General features: G+C 43.1%; 2 protein-coding genes across 4 annotated transcripts in view; both read left to right on the top strand.

Moving 5' to 3' along the window:
• Positions 1-13,523, top strand: part of cdk8 (cyclin-dependent kinase 8) — a 49,190-nt gene extending 35,667 nt beyond the window's left edge. The window contains exons 8-13 of the mRNA XM_041232776.1: positions 1,811-1,880; positions 6,097-6,169; positions 8,312-8,409; positions 11,293-11,371; positions 11,920-12,078; positions 12,458-13,523. Of these exons, the coding sequence (XP_041088710.1) occupies positions 1,811-1,880; positions 6,097-6,169; positions 8,312-8,409; positions 11,293-11,371; positions 11,920-12,078; positions 12,458-12,583 (605 nt within the window). The 3' untranslated portion in view covers positions 12,584-13,523. The remainder of the gene's footprint in view (positions 1-1,810; positions 1,881-6,096; positions 6,170-8,311; positions 8,410-11,292; positions 11,372-11,919; positions 12,079-12,457) is intronic.
• Positions 13,524-15,627: 2,104 nt separating this feature from the next.
• Positions 15,628-18,335, top strand: part of wasf3b (WASP family member 3b) — a 28,199-nt gene continuing 25,491 nt past the window's right edge. Inside the window, exon 1 of one of the 3 annotated variants that reach the window (XM_041233231.1) lies at positions 15,628-15,891. The gene's annotated coding sequence lies outside the window, so the exon portion shown is untranslated. Of the gene's footprint in view, positions 15,892-17,030; positions 17,168-18,335 lie in introns of those variants that run through there. The other 2 variants (XM_041233234.1, XM_041233230.1) reach the window with 2 other exon arrangements.

Below are 18,335 nucleotides of genomic sequence, written 5' to 3' on the forward strand. Positions count from 1 at the left end.
ACAGTGGTTTGTAAAAGTATTGAGCCCCCTTGGCATTTTTCCTATTTGGTTGCCTTACAACCTGGAACTAAAATTAATTTTTATTTGGATTTCATGTAATGGACATACACAAAATAGTCCAAATTGGTGAAGTGAAATGAAAAAAATAACTTGTTTCAAAAAATTCTAAAAAAGTAAATAACGGAAAAGTGGTGCGTGCATATGTATTCACCCCCTTTGCTATTAAGCCTCTAAATAAGATCTGGTGCAACCAATTACCTTCAGAAGTCACATAATTAGTTAAATAAAGTCCACCTGTATGCATTCTAAGTGTCACCTGATCTGTCACATGATCTCAGTATATATACACCTGTTCTGAAAGGCCCCAGGGTCTGCAACACCACTAAGCAAGGGGCACCACCAAGCAAGTGGCACCATGAAGACCAAGGAGCTCTCCAAACAGGTCAGGGACAAAGTTGTGGAGAAGTACAGATCAGGGTTGGGTTATAAAAAAATATCAGAAACTTTGAACATCCCACGGAGCACCATTAAAGCCATTATTAAAAAACGGAAAGAATATGGCACCACAACAAACCTGGCAAAAGAGGGCCGCCCACCAAAACTCACGGACCAGGCAAGGAGGGCATTAATCAGAGATGCAACAAAGAGACCAAAGATAACCCTGAAGGAGCTGCAAAGCTCCACAGCGGAGATTGGAGTATCTGTCCATAGGACCACTTTAAGCCATACACTCCACAGAGCTGGGCTTTACGGAAGAGTGACCAGAAAAAAGCCATTGCTTAAAGAAAAAAATAAGCAAACACGTTTGGTGTTCGCCAAAAGGCATGTGGGAGACTCCCCAAACATATGGAAGAAGGTACTCTGGTCAGATGAGACTAAAATTGAGCTTTTTGGCCATCAAGGAAAATGCTGTCTGGCGCAAACCCAACACCTCTCATCACCCCGAGAACACCATCCCCACAGTGAAGCATGGTGGTGGCAGCATCATGCTGTGGGGATGTTTTTCATCGGCAGGGACTGGGAAACTGGTCAGAATTGAAGGAATGATGGATGGTGCTAAATACAGGGAAATTCTTGAGGGAAACCTGTTTCAGTCTTCCAGAGATTTGAGACTGGGACGGAGGTTCACCTTCCAGCAGGACAATGACCCTAAGCATACTGCTAAAGCAACACTCGAGTGGTTTAAGGGGAAACATTTAAATGTCTTGGAATGGCCTAGTCAAAGCCCAGACCTCAATCCAATTGAGAATCTGTGGTATGACTTAAAGATTGCTGTACACCAGCGGAACCCATCCAACTTGAAGGAGCTGGAGCAGTTTTGCTTTGAAGAATGGGCAAAAATCCCAGTGGCTAGAGGTGCCAAGCTTATAGATACATACCCCAAGAGACTTGCAGCTGTAATTGCTGCAAAAGGTGGCTCTACAAAGTATTGACTTTGGGGGGGTGAATACTTATGCACGCTCAAGTTTTCTGTTTTTTTGTCTTATTTCTTAATTGTTTCACAATAAAAAATATTTTGCATCTTCAAAGTGGTAGGCATGTTGTGTAAATCAAATGATACAAACCCCCAAAAAATCAATTTTAATTCCAGGTTGTAAGGCAACAAAATAGGATAAATGCCAAGGGGGGTCAATACTTTCGCAGGCCATTGTAGAGAGCATTGTCCTGTTCTCTGTCCTAAATGATGCTACAAATAGAGAACATTGTCCCGTTCTCTGTCCTAAACAATGCTACAAAGACACTGGCTCTGTCAGCCATGCCTACAGTTCTGTTTGGGGGCATACTGACTGGCTGTGTATTCATTCCACAGAGAAAGACTGGGAAGACATTAAGAAGATGCCTGAACATTCAACACTGATGAAAGACTTTCGAAGAAACACGTATGTTTAAGCCAGTCTCTTTAGTACTGTAATGTCTAAGAGTGATCAATCCCTGACATTAGTGCAGCATGGGGTAAAAAAAGACCACACTGTACACCTAAAGCTGAGGGAATGTGAAGCCTCTTTATGGCTTTATTTCAAGGGACTAGGTTTCAGGCCACTGCACGGCACACCAGGGGAGACTTGGGGTTTAATACAGCAAAGTTGCCTCAAACTAGGTCTCCTGGAACCAGATTTCAAGCCACTCTTCCTGAAAAAGTGGCTTTGTGTTCCCTCAGCTTAGTGATTCAGTAGCACAGGACAAAACCCCCCAACATACACATTTAATGGCATTTTTGATTGATGGTTATGCAAAGTACAGATGAACATTTCCCTCAAACTCATTTGGTTTGAGGGTCCACACCACCTGCCTGCTGGGTGAGTCAGTAGACACACCCATAACAGATGGTACCAAGGGGGAGTTACAGGGGTAGAGTTGGGGGAGGTGGTGGGATGAGTTGGACGCTAGGAAAGGTTAATTGACTGTTTCTTCAAGTTTTAACCTGAGATTGTAATGCGTGCCTCACAGCCCTGCTTTTCTGCAGGTATTGCAACATCTCCTTGCTCGTTCAGCATTCCTATGCCTAGTTTTGTATCATTAAAACAGACCCCGATGACCTATTCTTCTTCTTCTTTTTTTTCTTTAGCTGATACTGCAGAGGAGCCGGGTAGAAAATGTTTGAGCAAAGTGAAAGTAATGGTACAATAACACGACCATGGGCCCCAGACAGAGCTGAAATAGTGTTTAAGAAGTAACAGGACCTATGTAAAGAGATAGCGCTTTCAAGGGTCCTCAGTGGCTAACCCAGTGAAGCTACTACCATGCAGTAGTGTAGGGAGAGTCATGTAATGTGGAGCCCCCTGGTTTGAATCCTGATAGTGTTGAGGAGGGGAAGGGAGGTCCACAGTGTTGTGCATTGTTCTTTGCTTAAGAAACCAGTGCTGTGCAGTCCTGACTGCTTACAAATGAGTACATAAGAAGTGATAATGCAAGGAAGAGGACTTCTGAAGTGTGTTTCATGTAACTGGAGGGGTTACACTTGGGCTTTTGTAAAACCGAAATACATTTTAAAAAATACCTACAAAAAAATGTCCAGTGCAGTTGGGCAGTGTCCCTCTGTCCTGACTTCTGTCTCGCATGGATTCCTTCTGAATACTTTAACCCCACCCCAGCTACTGAGTGGCAGCCAATTCCTACAGTTCTATTGGAGGATTGTAACACACTTGCCAGATTTAAAATGAGATTACAGTTAGAAACGGAGAATTGTTCTTGTTCACAAGCTTTAAAGCTGTATTACAGAGGGAGTATTGACACGCTCGTGGAATTGAAAACAGAATTGCAAATTGTGGCGAAATGTACAAAAATGCCTAAACACACAAAAAACCAGAACAATGTGCCACGACAAGAAGGATTTAGTTGTGGAAGACAGCAAAGGAAAGAATGTACAGTTGAAGTGTGCAAGAACTGTCGAGTTTCTATAGATAATGTGACAGAAAATTACAAAGAATTTTGGAAAGTAACCAAAAACAATAATTTCATACAGTATATAAAAAGAAAATATATGTATTTTCATAAAATTCAAATAGCTTAAAATGAGCACCGAAAAATGTAATTAATAAAAACCGCCTGCTTGTGTGTTTTAAAGCATCTCTGTTAAACTTGATCTGCTTTGACTACACAGCATCAAAGCAGGGTGGTGTGCTTTTTTATTTTATATATTATAAAATGTTTTTTAGAACATACACTGGTGGTGAAATGTGCCAACATCTCTCCATGCGCTAAACATCTACTTACTTTTCCGTGATGCTGATGGCTCTAGTTTTGTATTTACAGCCAGGGTTATTTTATTATATGTATTTAAAACTTTTTTTTAAAAGAGTATGTTAATATTTTGCATTGTCACAGTGCTTCTGCTTTCTAAGCAGATCAAAGCGTTTTGTCGTGGTTCACTAGTCAAGTATATGTTTGCAAAAAAAAAAAAAGGGCATATTTCTGTGTTGAGTTGGGTCTCATGAAGCGCAGTGCCAGCTGCTTGCAGCTCTTTAGTATACCAAAGCAACAGAATCCATCTCAGATACCACTAATTGGCACTCAAGAGTATATTAGAGGTTTTTCTTTTACATGAAAGTGATACAGACTCGGTTACAGTAATAACTGCAATTCAAGAGTCTTAGGACACCAACAAAGGGATTGAATGGGGATGAGAGGCCCAGTGGATGGGCAGCAAGATGCAAAGGCTTTGATCTCCAGCTCACTGGTTTGTTTCTTGCCAGCGTCGGTGTAGAGGCTGAATTCTCGTGTGCTGTCTGTTTCGTTTAAGAAACTGTCTCTCTCTGCCATGTTTTCGTGTCGATAGGTGTCCATGTCTGTTGTGTACCCCACTGTGGGTGAAATCCCCTATGTAGTGGATGGAGTGGAGGTGGCCGTGTGTCTGTCATTTCTCCTTGTGTCATTCACTTGTCATTAAACTTGCTAGTAACATTATTAGCATACGTTTTTGATAATAACAGATTGAGGGTGTATGGTGGGGTTGGGGTTCTGTCTGTTTGTCCTGCTGTACTGTCTGTCACTCTTACTGTACACTGTTTCTTTCAATTCCATTTCCTTTGGAGGAATTGGAGTTGACGTTTTAGAGGCATAATAAGTGAGTGTTCAACTGTTTTCATTTCAAAGCTAATTTAATTGGCTAACCAACAGTGACTTCAATTTCAGTAGTTTATTGCCACTGAGAAGCTCACTGTAACAGAATACTGCTGTATTGCAATTTTGATCAGTGATGCGTTAGAATTGATTAAAAGGGAATTAGAATTAATTGGAAATGGGACTGGAATTGAAAAACAAAAATTGAACATTGCCCTCAGTGTTTGAGGGGATTCAATCATTTTTGAGAGGTTCTGGATTCTGTTGTTCCAATATTGTGTTATTATGTTTCTCTAAATGTTCCTTTGCAGACAAACTGAAAGACAGCTCAGAGACAGGTAATGGCAGATTCAGATTGAAAAATAACTCCCTATTGGAACAGCAGAACCCAGAGTTGTCTGTGATAGCAAGCAGAGTAATGGGGGGGGAAGGATGACGCTTGAAGAAGCAGTCCTTACTCTGCATGTTATTAATTCAGAGTGTCTCTATCAGCCACACAGCCGGAGAATAGGGCTGGGGATCGGTACTTCTGACTGCTGCAGGGAGCGCCCCGGAAATAAAAAGCAAGCATCAATTAAAAGAATAGTAAATAAAACCAGGAGTTGCATTCCCAAGCTGCAGTTACAAACGAACCATGGGGCTCAGGTGCAGTGCAAGGGCAGATTTCGGCTCAAGTGGTGTAGACGTGATCAGAAAGGGAAGGGTGTTGTGCTAATGAGACTTGAGCTGTTGGGGGCTTGCCTTTGTTTCCAAGGCATCTTTAGTTTGGTCTGGCCCCTCTGTTTCCATGATTACTGGGAAGATTATTGAGGAGTTTAGCTCCAAGATTAAAGAGCTGTGCTGGTGAATTTAATTGCGAAGTTGTTGAATGTGACCCCCGTTTTAAACTTTGGGCTTCAGTCCTAATTCTAGGACTTTGGTCGCCATGTGTGTTTTTTTTTTTATTGATTTTTATTTTTTTTATATAACACTTGGGTAGACAAGATTAATAGATACATAATTTTTTAATCGATCAGAGCCCACTGGTGTGATTAATCAATTAATCATGAATTGATTTATAACCCCTAATGAATATACATGTATGCAAAAAAACATTTAAAAAGAGTGAATTATTGCAGCCATGCAGGGCTGTTTCTTTAGCACAGTTTCATAGTGTGTGCCAGGGGTCATGAACTTTCAATCTGGATTTCAGGTTCCTAACAAAGATAGAAAGCAAGGATTTAAAATGTAGGAAGGATTTTGACAGACAAGGCAGCTTCTTTTTGATATGCACACAGTGCCTCTGAGCCTTTGAAAGACTGAGTGAAGAACATCCTGTTCCTCCTGCTACTTTTACAAAGTCTCTGTTTGATGAGAAGCTCATCCATCACAAGATTCATCTAATGGAACTGCTTTCCACGTAGCCCTGCACGAAATCCATGACACAACAGGGTGTGTTAGGCCTGTCCTTGGGTTTCTTACAGCACTGGTGAAAAGGGATAACTGAAAATGCAAACACTGAACTTTCCTTTCTGTGTGTATGTGTGTGTTTTTTAGGTATACAAACTGCAGCCTTATAAAGTATATGGAAAAACACAAGGTGAAACCCGACAGCAAAGCATTCCATTTGGTAAGTCATAATGAAGCCCTTTTCAAACATGGCTGTATTCTGCATTCAGTATTTTGTCAATTAAAGGACGCATTCCTGCTACAGCCTCCTGATTTAGTTTTTGTTCTTGTTGTAATGAATAGCCCAATGGAGCAAACGTGCTCCCTTATCCATTAGCAAAAAGGGTTAGGCAACTCATTCATGCAATGGCTGAGACCGGGTGTAAATCGAAGCATGTTTGTAATGGCTGTTGCTACTTGTTCCTCTAGTCATGCGATTCTAACCCTGACTCCAGATGTGCTGTCCGCAGTATAGCAATGCAGATTCAATTTGTTTTCGAAGTGCGTGGGGACTGAGGTGCAGCAACACGTAGAGTAACTCTTTGTGACTCCTCCGCTGGAACTGCAGTCCAGTAGCTCTGTTGCCTTGGTTCCATCTCCAAGCAGTGTTCACTGTTCACTCCCGCTAACGCAGCTGTGCAGCCCTGACTGCGGCACACTCCCGCTAACGCAGCTGTGCAGCCCTGACTGCGGCACACTCCTGCTAACGCAGCTGTGCAGCCCTGACTGCGGCACACTCCCGCTAACGCAGCTGTGCAGCCCTGACTGCGGCACACTCCCGCTAACGCAGCTGTGCAGCCCTGACTACGGCACACTCCCGCTAACGCAGCTGTGCAACCCTGACTGCAGCTATAGTCATTTGCAGTATTTTGTAGTAATACCACAGGACCGCATAGTAGTGCTGTATAGGGGTACTATATAAAAGCTAGTAATAGTATGACATTTCATAGTATTTTATAATAGTATTATAGAACAGCATGGCTCTGCAATGATACAGCAAAATGAAACCAAGGATACATACACAGCACAATAGTGCAGTACTATAGTATTATATTTATACTGGAGACCAGAACTACAGTGTCTGTAGTAATGCTACAGTACTTGTGTGTAAGTGGATTACTACTGTAGTCTGCTGTGCTGTGTTTTAGGGATCACTGTAGTTCTGAGCCCGTCCCGTGTTGGACAAGGCGATGCAGTTTAATATGAGCGATGGAAGGACCTGCTCAGTATCATGAGCACCGCTCCCTTCCTGCACTCGCATTCTGCCTCTTGCTGCCCTCACTGCTCTCTTTAAAATCCAGCGCTACTTAATTCACTCCTTTCCTCTGCCTCCAATTAGTTTTGAATAGACTGAGGACGTCTGTCTCAATATTCATGAACTGCTCGGCAAGAAACAGAGGGATATTTTTTCTAATCCATTTTGAATCCCTTAACAGTTTCATTTAAGAACTGGAATTTAATTCCCATTGCATAGCAGTTCAGTCCTTTCCTGGTTTTACTGTGAGTTTAATAAGACTCCCCTGAGCTTGTTACCTGCACACTGTGGCTAATCAAGCTCCTAGTAAAACCTGGAATGGGTGAGCTGCTATGCAGTAGGAGTCTTATTGCCATCCCTGTAAAAGCCATGAAGTGCTGGTTCCAGATATCCCAGCTGATTGTGATACCTCTGCACAGGCACAAGCACGGTCTGGATTAATTATTAAAATGCTGCACCCCATAGTGTTTGCACTGGTTTCTATTTGTCTCTGTGAGATGACAATGGGTGATTTCCTTCAGATTACTGCTTCAGGTCCCACCCGGCTCTATTAGTTTCTGCAGGTTTGCGGGTTCTGTGGTTTACCCTGGGCCTGTCTGTCTTTCCTGGCAGTATCTTTAAAGAAAGCCAGGGGTTCTGAAAGGTGATAGACTGACCCTGCCACTCCCAGTGGAGTTTGGCGTCTGCTCAAGGTCAGGGTAGGTCATGTTGTAGGCTGCAGCTCTGGCCCTCATAAGAGCATCACTGGGTGAAGGCCACGTAACGGCAGGTGACTTTCAGACCCTCTGGAGACCTTGTCTCTGGATGAACGCTTTTTAAAAATGATGAAACTTGGCTTAGTGTCATAATCTGGAGTTGTTCGATCCGAGTGGATGCTGACCTTGGCAATCTATTTATTTCATGTTCTTGTTTGCCCTTATGTTGTATTTAACGCTGTACCTATTTGCTAACGCGCCATTTAAAAAAAAAAACAGTATCCAGTTCGCTGACGGGATCTTGTTTGTTTTTTGTAATCGGTGCCTCATCTTTCTGCTCCTGTTTTCACTTCACTCTTCTCATGTTTTGCAGCTCCAGAAGCTGCTCACGATGGATCCAATCAAGAGAATGACCTCGGAGCAGGCTCTGCAGGACCTGTACTTCTTAGAGGATCCGCTCCCCACTTCAGAGTGAGTGTCCCGCAGCGCGGCCGCACTGGCATGCTGGGCTGGCCTGGAGTGCACTTCTGATACGAGCAGGACTGCCGACCAGCGTTGATGAGCTACAGTACTGTAACTTAACCTTGTTCTGTTAGTTCACAAATCAAACACATCTTTAGCGTGGCTTTTCAAAGATTAGTCGGCTGCCTCCACAGTTCAGTAGTTACTGATGTGCGCGTTCCACCGCTTCCTGCCTTTTTAACAAGACACACCTGAGCTTGTTTCCTATACACTGTGGCTAATCAAGCTCTTACTAAACCCTGGAATGGGTGAACCTGCTGTGCAGCAGGAGTCTTATTCTCATCCCTGCCAAACCGAGGCTCGTCTTGGGTCAGAAAATCGAACGCAGTGTCTGAAACGCCCTTGACGTTGCGATGGCTGGAATAATTAGCTGAGTTTGCATTCCGTTCCATTTCCAGTCCGTTCCGTTTCATCAAGGGAAATGCAGTTCGTTCATATCCCAGGGATCATTGGAACGACGTGGAAGAAATCTGCATGCAGATCCGGTTCCAGAGGACTTCTCTGATGCTGGCTGCTCAGTTCCTGCTTGTGGAATCAGGTCGTCCGCTTCCTGGCATGGATTTAATGTTAATTCTGCAAAACGGATTTGTGCGTTTCCAGTTTGCATTGAAACAGCACAGAAGGAATGTACGTACGACAGTGTGCAGAACTGAACAAGACAAGTGTTGCTTTTTTGTTGTTTCCATGACTACTTCCAATCCATAGCAGAGGAGTGCTCCTAATTCTGTGCCACCCCTCTACAGAGGTAAAGCTCCTGTCAACTGTTTCTGTACAGGAAGACCACAGTAACTACCTTGGAACCAGTATGTAACTTTTGAAGGGTGAATATGACTAGTCAAAGGAGTGACGATCTGCAAAATAGCTGAAACTGATTGATTTTAATGAAACTTCTTCGATACAAATGTACATCTGCCAGAGTACTCACTGTTCACCGGGCAGTCCCAATCTTAGACCTTGGGCTGTGTTTCATGGTTTTATTTTCAGAATATATTAATGCAGAAGTCCTGTGTAATAACGTGCATGACTAGCACACAACATACAACATACACCACTTGTATAGAACACCATAACCAATGTTCCAGAATACTACTATAACATACACCATAGCCAACGATCTAGACTACTACTGTAACTACACCACTTATTAGAACAGCATAGCCAGCGTTCTAGAATACTACTGTAACTACACCACTTATTAGAACAGCATAGCCAGCGTTCTAGAATACTACTGTAACTACACCACTTATTAGAACAGCATAGCCAGCATTCTAGAATACTACTGTAACTACACCACTTATTAGAACAGCATAGCCAGCATTCTAGAATACTACTGTAACTACACCACTTATTAGAACAGCATAGCTTATTAGAACAGCATAGCCAGCATTCTAGAATACTACTGTAACTACACCACTTATTAGAACAGCATAGCCAGCATTCTAGAATACTACTGTAACTACACCACTTGTTTGAACACCATAGCCAATGTTCTAGAATACAATTGTTCTAGAATATATTCTATAACCAGAGTGTACTGCAAACTAGTGCAGCACGAACTGATCCCTCCACAGAAATCGGTTGCTGACGAGAAGGTGAGGGTCACTGGTGTTGCTTGAGCTAATTTACCATTCAAAATGAAACAAGTGAAGTGACAGCTGCTTGGATTTGTGAGGATTGCTGCTTTTCTTACTCTGTGGAGAACAGCAATCCACACAAAACAAGCAGCTGTTTCTTCACTTGTTTCACCTGCAGTGGGAAATTAGCCCGATCAACAGCAGTGCCCCTCGCCTGTGGGGAGCTTGATTCATGCCGCTCTACTGCTTTACACGTATAACACAGTGAAATTCTCAAAGGTGTAAGAAGTGCCTGTTCTGCTCCTATGGGCTGTGGTGCAATACATAGAAATAAAGGCATTTTTTGTTTTAATTCTAGTCTAAACACTTGAAGTGAAATCAGTGTTCGTACAAAGTGGAGTTTTCATTGGAAGCACCGATAAGGGATCTGGCAGAAACGTTTGTCTGCTAAAATATCAATGATGATCATTTGGACAGGTTTAGGTGCTATCTGGAGTTGCAATGTCCAGCAGCAGTTTCACATTCCTTGGGTAACACTGCCCTCTGGAGGTCAATCGCACTACTGCCGATCTAGAAGGACAAAGCACTGCTGTAAAACACAGTGACTGCAGTATGAACTCTTTCAAGCACAGATGTGAATGGAGGGTGTCTGTTTTATGTAGAGATTTTCGTTTTGGTGGCTCGTGGATTTTGGTTTGGCTATCCAAATGAAGCCTGAATAAAAGGGACACAAACCACCGCCAGTGAAGGTGTGGTGGCTCCCAGCTCCAGCTCCCTGGCCCTCGGTGATGCATCAAACAGAGCGTTAGAATCACTCGGTGGCATGGGCTGCAGCGGGCTGAGTCTGTGCCAGTGAAGGAACGCTGATGCAATTACAAGGCGTCTGTCTGCCTTTCATGTAAAAGCTGTTGTGCTCAGTGTTGAGCCTGCAGAGGTGGGTTATGCCTTAGGTAGTAGAAAGCCTACAGTAATTGCATCAAGGGCTGACCCTGTTGTGATGCACCATTTCCATAGGGCCCCTGCAGTCAACTCAGTTCCCAAGCTACCTTCTAAACAGCATGGCTGTGTCATGAAAAGGCTATATATACAGTGTATGTGTATGCATGCATGTGAAATCCAGCGGGAGGATTGAGGCTGCTCTTTGTGACAGTCCTCCTCCAGCCCCTGGCTCTGCTTGTTCCGCACGGTCACTGGATCGTTAAAGGGGTAACAGTGCAGTGCCAGTCACAGTGAAATCTCGTCTTCTCTTTTGTTGCAGTGTTTTTGCTGGTTGTCAGATTCCTTATCCCAAACGGGAATTCCTAACAGAAGAGGAACCAGAGGACAAGGGAGACAAAGTACGTAAAGAAATAGAGAGAGAGAGGAAAGGGGAGGTAACCTTTTCATACACAAAATATTGAAAATAGATGAAACAAAAAACAAAAGTTTTGGACACACACATTTATTATTTCATTGAAAATGTTTTTTCCGTAACACACTGTCATCCACCCTCTCATGAGGCTGTCGTGCGTTTGCGTCTTCCTTGTGTCCCTGTATAAAGACTAGGGGAGGTTTTTATTGTTGTTTTATCCGTCCATATATGAGAGTGTGCCTTGCATGAAAGGGTTGAAGTGCTTCATAATTATGATTAACTGTTTTCAGTGAAATGTAGAAACATTGCAGTGTGAAAGTTGAGCTGAGTGTATTTATTTGTAGTCAGTGCAAGAGATTTAAATAAACAGGAGTGGAAGGAAGTCTCTCATTACACAGCACTTTGATTCAGTCCAGTTTTCACTACTGTATTTGGATCGACTCACACTGCTATGTAATGTCCTATTTCCAGCCTTGAAATGTGAGTGCCTCTCTGTACTGCAGTCACGCCCACTGTCTCTTCTACCATTTCCAGAAGAACCAACAGCAACAGCAGGGTAACAACCACACTAACGGAGCTGGCCACACAGGCAACCAAGACAACAGCCACGCACAAGGACCCCCCCTGAAGAAAGTCAGAGTGGTTCCTCCCACCAATACCTCAAGTGGACTCATCATGACCTCAGACTACCAGGTAATTGCAAGCCTGTTGGTAGTGCTTCCATTCTGAGCACATGGGCAGCACGCTTGGCACGGCTCCGGGCATTGTTGCAGCATTGTGTTATTGCTTCAGACGTAGTGTTGATCTGTCCTGTGGGTTTCACCTTGTTTATGGGCTCACAGTGAGACTGGTGGAGACTCGTCTGGACACTTCCAAACACAGCGACTTCAGTTGCTGCCACTGTGAGAAGCTCGTTTTAATAGAATGCTGCGGAATAGAATTTTGCTCAGTGATGTGTCAGAATTGATTACAAAGGGAATGGGGAATTGATTAAAAAAATGTTTTGGAACTGGGGTTAAAAAAAGGAACTGACCCCCTCCCTTTTTTTTTTTTCCTTCTTTCTGCTCCGAAGCGCTCCAATCCACACGCTGCCTATCAGAACCCTGGACCAAGCGCATCGCTACCCCAGAGCAGCATGGGATACTCCTCTACCTCCCAGCAGCCTCCACAGTACTCCCACCAGACACTCCGGTACTGAGCGGTGTTCCAGTGCGCAGCGATCGCTGGGGTAGCAGGACTGAACACGAAGCTGCCAGACTGGAGGAGAATGTACTGTACAAGCACACCCCCGCGGCCTGCGCCTGCATCCCCCCCCCCCCCCCCCCCCCCCGCGCGCTCTTCATTCACTGTCACCGGGGGGGGGGCTTCGGGTTACACTTGAAAACTATCAGTCCAATGCATATTAAAAGAAATGGTAATTTAAAAAAAAAAAAAGGAAAGCAAGCACTAGCACAGTCTGTGTCGTTGATATGCTGCTGCTTCATGGTTTACTTGCCCTCGTGCATCACACCAACTTTACTGTCACATTCCAGCAGCTTTAAAAAAAAAAAAAAAGCTGTGAATGTGTACTACAACAAAAAGGGTTTGATTTTATTTTATTGTCAATAAAAAAAATAAAAAAAAAAGTTCATGTTACAAGATGTGACCAGTCAAACACATGCAGTCCACTCAACAACCGCAACAAAATGACAGGAATAACAACCCAATCCGATACCTGCTGCTTGAAGCCTAATGTCTCTCTCTCATCTTGAATCAGGAACTCTGCTGCCTGAAATAATAATAGGAATCGTCCTCATCATCATGAGTAGGGTTTTTGGTCCACGTCTTTGGTGTTTTTTGTGGAAGGTGAGCTGTTCCCATTCCTCAGTGTTCATGCTGCGTGTGATGAGGACTCTGTGTAAGTGGTGACCTCCGCAGCTTTTCCTTTTTCTTTTTATTTCAATTCCACTGACACTACAGCTGCTGTATCACCAAGTAAATAAGCAGAACGCGTCTGTGAGTCTGCCCATCCCTTCTGCAGACAGGTGCACATGTGCTGGTCTGGGAGCATGCTTTGGGCTCAGAAGCATGGCTAAGAAGTTGGTTTTTTCAGCTAATGTTAATCATCAATCTAAATGTTTCTCATCACATCACCATATATATATATATATATATATATATATATATATATATATATATATATATATATATATATATATATATATATAATATATGACCTGTTTTTTTTTTTTTTTTTTTTTGTGGATTTTATTAAAGAATTTGTATTTAGATTTTTTTTTTTCTGTCTGGAGATGTTTGCACACTGTTTTAGGGAGGCCCTTATTACAGCGACTGTGAGCTGTAGGCAAGCCTTACAAATTTGTGAAAGAAATGTGACATACATTGTACTGTACTGTATTGAAATATACAGGAATCAAGCAAGTATTGTGACAATAAAAGTGAACCATTATAAACTTCTATCTGAGCACCCTGAATGCCTGCTCTGGTTTGTCTTGCGTCAGACAGTCCTCCTTGTTAAGCTAATTGGCCAATCTGATGTCCTTTATGACGTCACACAGGTGCTTCAGGTAGTGGGTGAAATGTATGGTAAGGTAAGCCTTGGTTTATTAAAACACATGATCCATTTCTTGTTTTCCTATGAGTTTAATAAGACACACCTGAGCTTGCTACCTGTACACTGGGGCTAATCAAGCTCATGGTAAAACCTGGACTGGGTGCAACTGCTATGCAGGAGTCTTATTTCCATCCCTGTATGATTAAATCTTTTCAAGTGTTTATATTTTTACAAATCATTCACGCATTTGCTAATTTTAAAGCGTCCTGAAACCTTGTAATAAGCACTTTCAGTTTATTTTTATATCTCTGTTAAAATATGTAAAATGACCCAGTTTTTCTGAAACTGGCAAAGCAGGCACTGGGTTCTCTGCTGCCCTCTCAAGGTGATTGTGTGCACTGCAGCAACAGCTGGGAATGATGTGGAGCACAGTGAGCTGCAGCTCTGGTCATAAGGCTAACGGCTCGAGTTAAGTAAAAACTCGATTCACTGCTATTTTATTTACCTTCGTTTTATGCGGCCAGTAGCTGGGTGATCCTCTCAGATACAGAACAGCATGAACCTGACTAGTCAAGAGACTGGTGGGTGAGTCTGCTGAGTGAATTGATACACCTCCTCTAATGCACTGACTTGCACAACCTTTGCTGTACTATAAATAACTAATCTATAAAGGACTGGAAGGGGCAGAAATGAAACCTCTTCAGCAAACCCCGGCTACATGAAAACGTGGACAAAACCAGCACTGAATCGGCAGTGCTAGAGGTTTCTTCCCCACATTAGTGTCCTAACATGGGCAATTGCTCATAGTAAATAATGGCTAGTTTGGTTTGATGAAGGCAAAGAGCCATGCACAAGGGTTAGATACTGACCAGCTCCCATCCACAATCCTAGGGCATCCCTGTGAGCGAGATAGCCATGCACAAGGGTTAGATACTGACCAGCTCCCATCCACAATCCTAGGGCATCCCTGTGAGCGAGATAGCCGTGCACAAGGGTTAGTTACTGGCTCTGAAGAGGAGTGCTTACTGCACGTAAAAACCATGCATATGTAGAAACATTAAGAGTGCCAATCAAAGCTTTACAATCAATTGTATTTCCTTATATTCGCATTAGCAACCTTAATACTGGACCCCCTTTATTTGCTTGTAAACCATTTCAAACAAAAGCTTTGAAAACTAAACAAAATGTCAACAGAAATGATAAGGCATGCATTTTTATTTTGAGAAGAAGTTATTCCTGAGGTAGAAGGTCATTCTTAACACATGCTTTTGAATTCTCCCAACCCGGCTTTGTGTTCTCACACATCGGCAGCGGGACAGATCGCTGGCCTCTGAACTGCTTCAACTTGAATACTTTGATATTTTTCCCCATGTTCAATGGTCTGGCCAATTTCAAGGCTCTTTTCATGTAAATGACCTGCGCTGACACTGAATGCATAAACTGTTGAGTAACCCCCCCCCCCCCGACAATCACACGCCCCTCCCAGTGTACTCTATCAGAACAGCAGTGAAGAAAGTGAACACAGTATCACAATACTGAGTTCAACCAAATAAGAAAGGGCGTCTCTACAAATGGAGTGCTGAGAAAGAAAAGCAGTGCGTGGAGGCTGCTCAGGATCCCTGTTCTGTCAGCAGAAGCACATCAGAAGTGACGGAGATATCTCTGAACTCAACAGTCCATAGCTGAGAAAGTGTCCACTCAGCTGCTCTGTGTAACTGAATGGATCTGGGATGATACCAGTGACAGCAATGCACAGCCCTGGCAAAGAGATTCATTTGAGATATGTAGAGCGCTATTTTATTTTGTTGTACCTGTGCTTGGTGGGAAGCAGCGGTTGAGGGATTGCTCAGTTTGAACTCATCACTCGTAAGGCACTGTAGAAACATCACTGCAAATGCAAGCCTGGGTCTGGATAACCTCTGATTGTCTGCTGATAATATCAAATCATTCCAGTAAGTTCTGCTGTAATGAAGGGGTTTGTTTCATCTATAGCAGGGATGGGAATACGACTCCTATTGCATTGCAGTTTTGCTCATTCCAGGTTTTACTACCAGCTTGATTAGCCATAGTGTGTATAGGTAACCAGCTCAGGTGTGTCTTATTAAACTCCTAGTTAAACCAGGAATAGATTAAACTGTTAATGGGAGTCTTATTTCCATCCTTGTAAATGACTGTTGTGTGACCCTTAGACAAGTTCACCACAGTAAATCTGCCCAGTATTTTCAGAGCTTTATCCATAGCGTTTCTATACATAGTTTTGACATAGTTTACCGTGGCTTGCCATGTTTTTATTTGTATATGCTTTACCATACCTTATCTCTCTGGACTGTACAATGCTGCCTGTGTTTTGCTATACTTTAACTACGCTTCATTCCACTTTGCTATGCATTTGCTATGGTAACCCAGTATAGACGACTCTTGTTATGTTAATGAGAGATGCTGAAGACTGATTGCATGGATACACAATGCAGGCGTTCAATCCATCATGCCTTTTCAGTACCTTCACTCTGATCAGATTCCTGCAAATGCTCGCGTTGAGACTGGAACGCAGGAGGACGTCTTGCTGAGCAGCACGCAAGTGTTTTCAAAGTCTGCTAGGGAGACCTCTAGAATCGCTGCGGTTCACATAACAATTTTCAAATCGTCTAAAATTAATTTAAAAATCCTGACCAAAGGGGTGTAATAAAATCTATACAGCTGCGCAACAATACGCGGCCCTAAAGTTAAAGACGCCTCCCCCGAACAGAACACAAAACAAAACTTTCCTCGACAGAAAAGCAATTGAACAAAGTTACGTGATTCATTTCAAAGAGGGTGTAATATGGGCACGTATATAGATTTTTGTATTTGAAAATAAATGTATAGGGTTATTTCCATTCTGCTCACAGACACACTCAACAAATCCATCGCGAAATGTGCGCCATCCAATAACCTTTCCGTGTCTGGGATTAAATAATAATAAAACAAAAAGGACAAAAGAGCCAAGAAAGAACCCTGTCAACCTCGCCTTTGGTCTCAGCCTCTTGGCTCACTATTGGAAAGCCGGACTCGCCTCCACTGTTTAAATGCCTCATTCCTGGCTTGCGATTGGCCGGTGTCGGTGTCCCTCAGAGAGCGCGCCCCGCCCGCACGCCGGGTCGTTGTGTGTTGGAGTCTGCTGGTGATGGAGGCGGTGCGGTAATGCAAAGCGGCGAGCGCAGGCGGATTATCTCCAAGCATTCATTGACGGTAAGGTTATTTCAGATGGGTTTGCATTCTGCAGATACTTTGCATGTATATTTGTGTACCATTCTTCAGAATACCGTGTACACGTTGACTTGCAGCAAGTCACGTGGTTCTTACCAGGCTTCAATACATTCCCTATATAATTAACTTCAGTCAGATCCGCTATTTATTAAGCACGTCAGTAGGGTTTTTTCTGTCTTTTATTTTTTTTTAAACGAGGTCCCACAAACGCACAGACACACTGTTTTGGATTTTGTTTTGTTTTTAGCACTGGGGGAAACGTTTTGTGCGTTAACCCTTATTTTATGATTCCGTGCAGCGGTCGATCCCCCGTGTGTTCGTGTTATTGACCGCATCCCATGCGCTCACTGCATTGTCTAGCGCAGAATTCAGCAAGGAAAAAAAGTTGAGTAGGCGACAAAATGTTTTACTGTGCGGAAAGAGGCAAACAGTTCACTCCGATATATGGATAAAATACTACCTGTTTAATTTAAGATGGGTTGCTACCGAGCTGCTGGTTTTGGATTGCGTATTAATAATCAATAGCCTAATACATTCTGTCTATTGCAATGCACGTACAGTATAAACTCGTCTACTGGCTCCTCCGACTTGTGCAGCCAATATGGTCTCCAGTCCATTTTCAATTGGACACGTTGAAACAGCTCCGCTCCAGCAGGCAGTGGTGCTGGACAGCGTGAGCATGGGGGAAGGTTCAGCACCTCGGGGTGCCTTTAATGTTTGTGTCGGACCGAAACACCTGCTGAATTAGGGTTTTTTTAAGAAGCGATCTCCCTGGAGATTGAATTCTGGTGATGTTTAGCATTCCCTTTGAATTCTGAAAGGGTTTCTTCACATGCAGTCCCTGTACACTGAGGCTGCTTTTCCGCTCCTGATTCTTTGCATGTGTATTGAGGTCCTTCACTGCCTCCCTGGTCTCACTGACTGCCTTTACTTCGGAACCTTTTGAGATTTTATTTTTCTTTTTATCTTTAGCCCTTTTTTTTTGTTCTTGATTGTTTTATTTATTTATTTTTTCAAATCTCGGAGACAGTCCGATTGAAAGACTCCATCGGAACCTACTCTGGGGGAAACTGGCGGCAAATTGATAAGGCCACGGAGAGACTATTTGTTTTTCTAACCGCTAATCAAACCGCAGTTTCCTGTATTCGAC

The sequence above is a fragment of the Polyodon spathula genome, chromosome 30 (genome assembly GCF_017654505.1).
Source record: "Polyodon spathula isolate WHYD16114869_AA chromosome 30, ASM1765450v1, whole genome shotgun sequence".
In the NCBI taxonomy this organism is placed as follows: Eukaryota; Metazoa; Chordata; class Actinopteri; order Acipenseriformes; family Polyodontidae; genus Polyodon; species Polyodon spathula.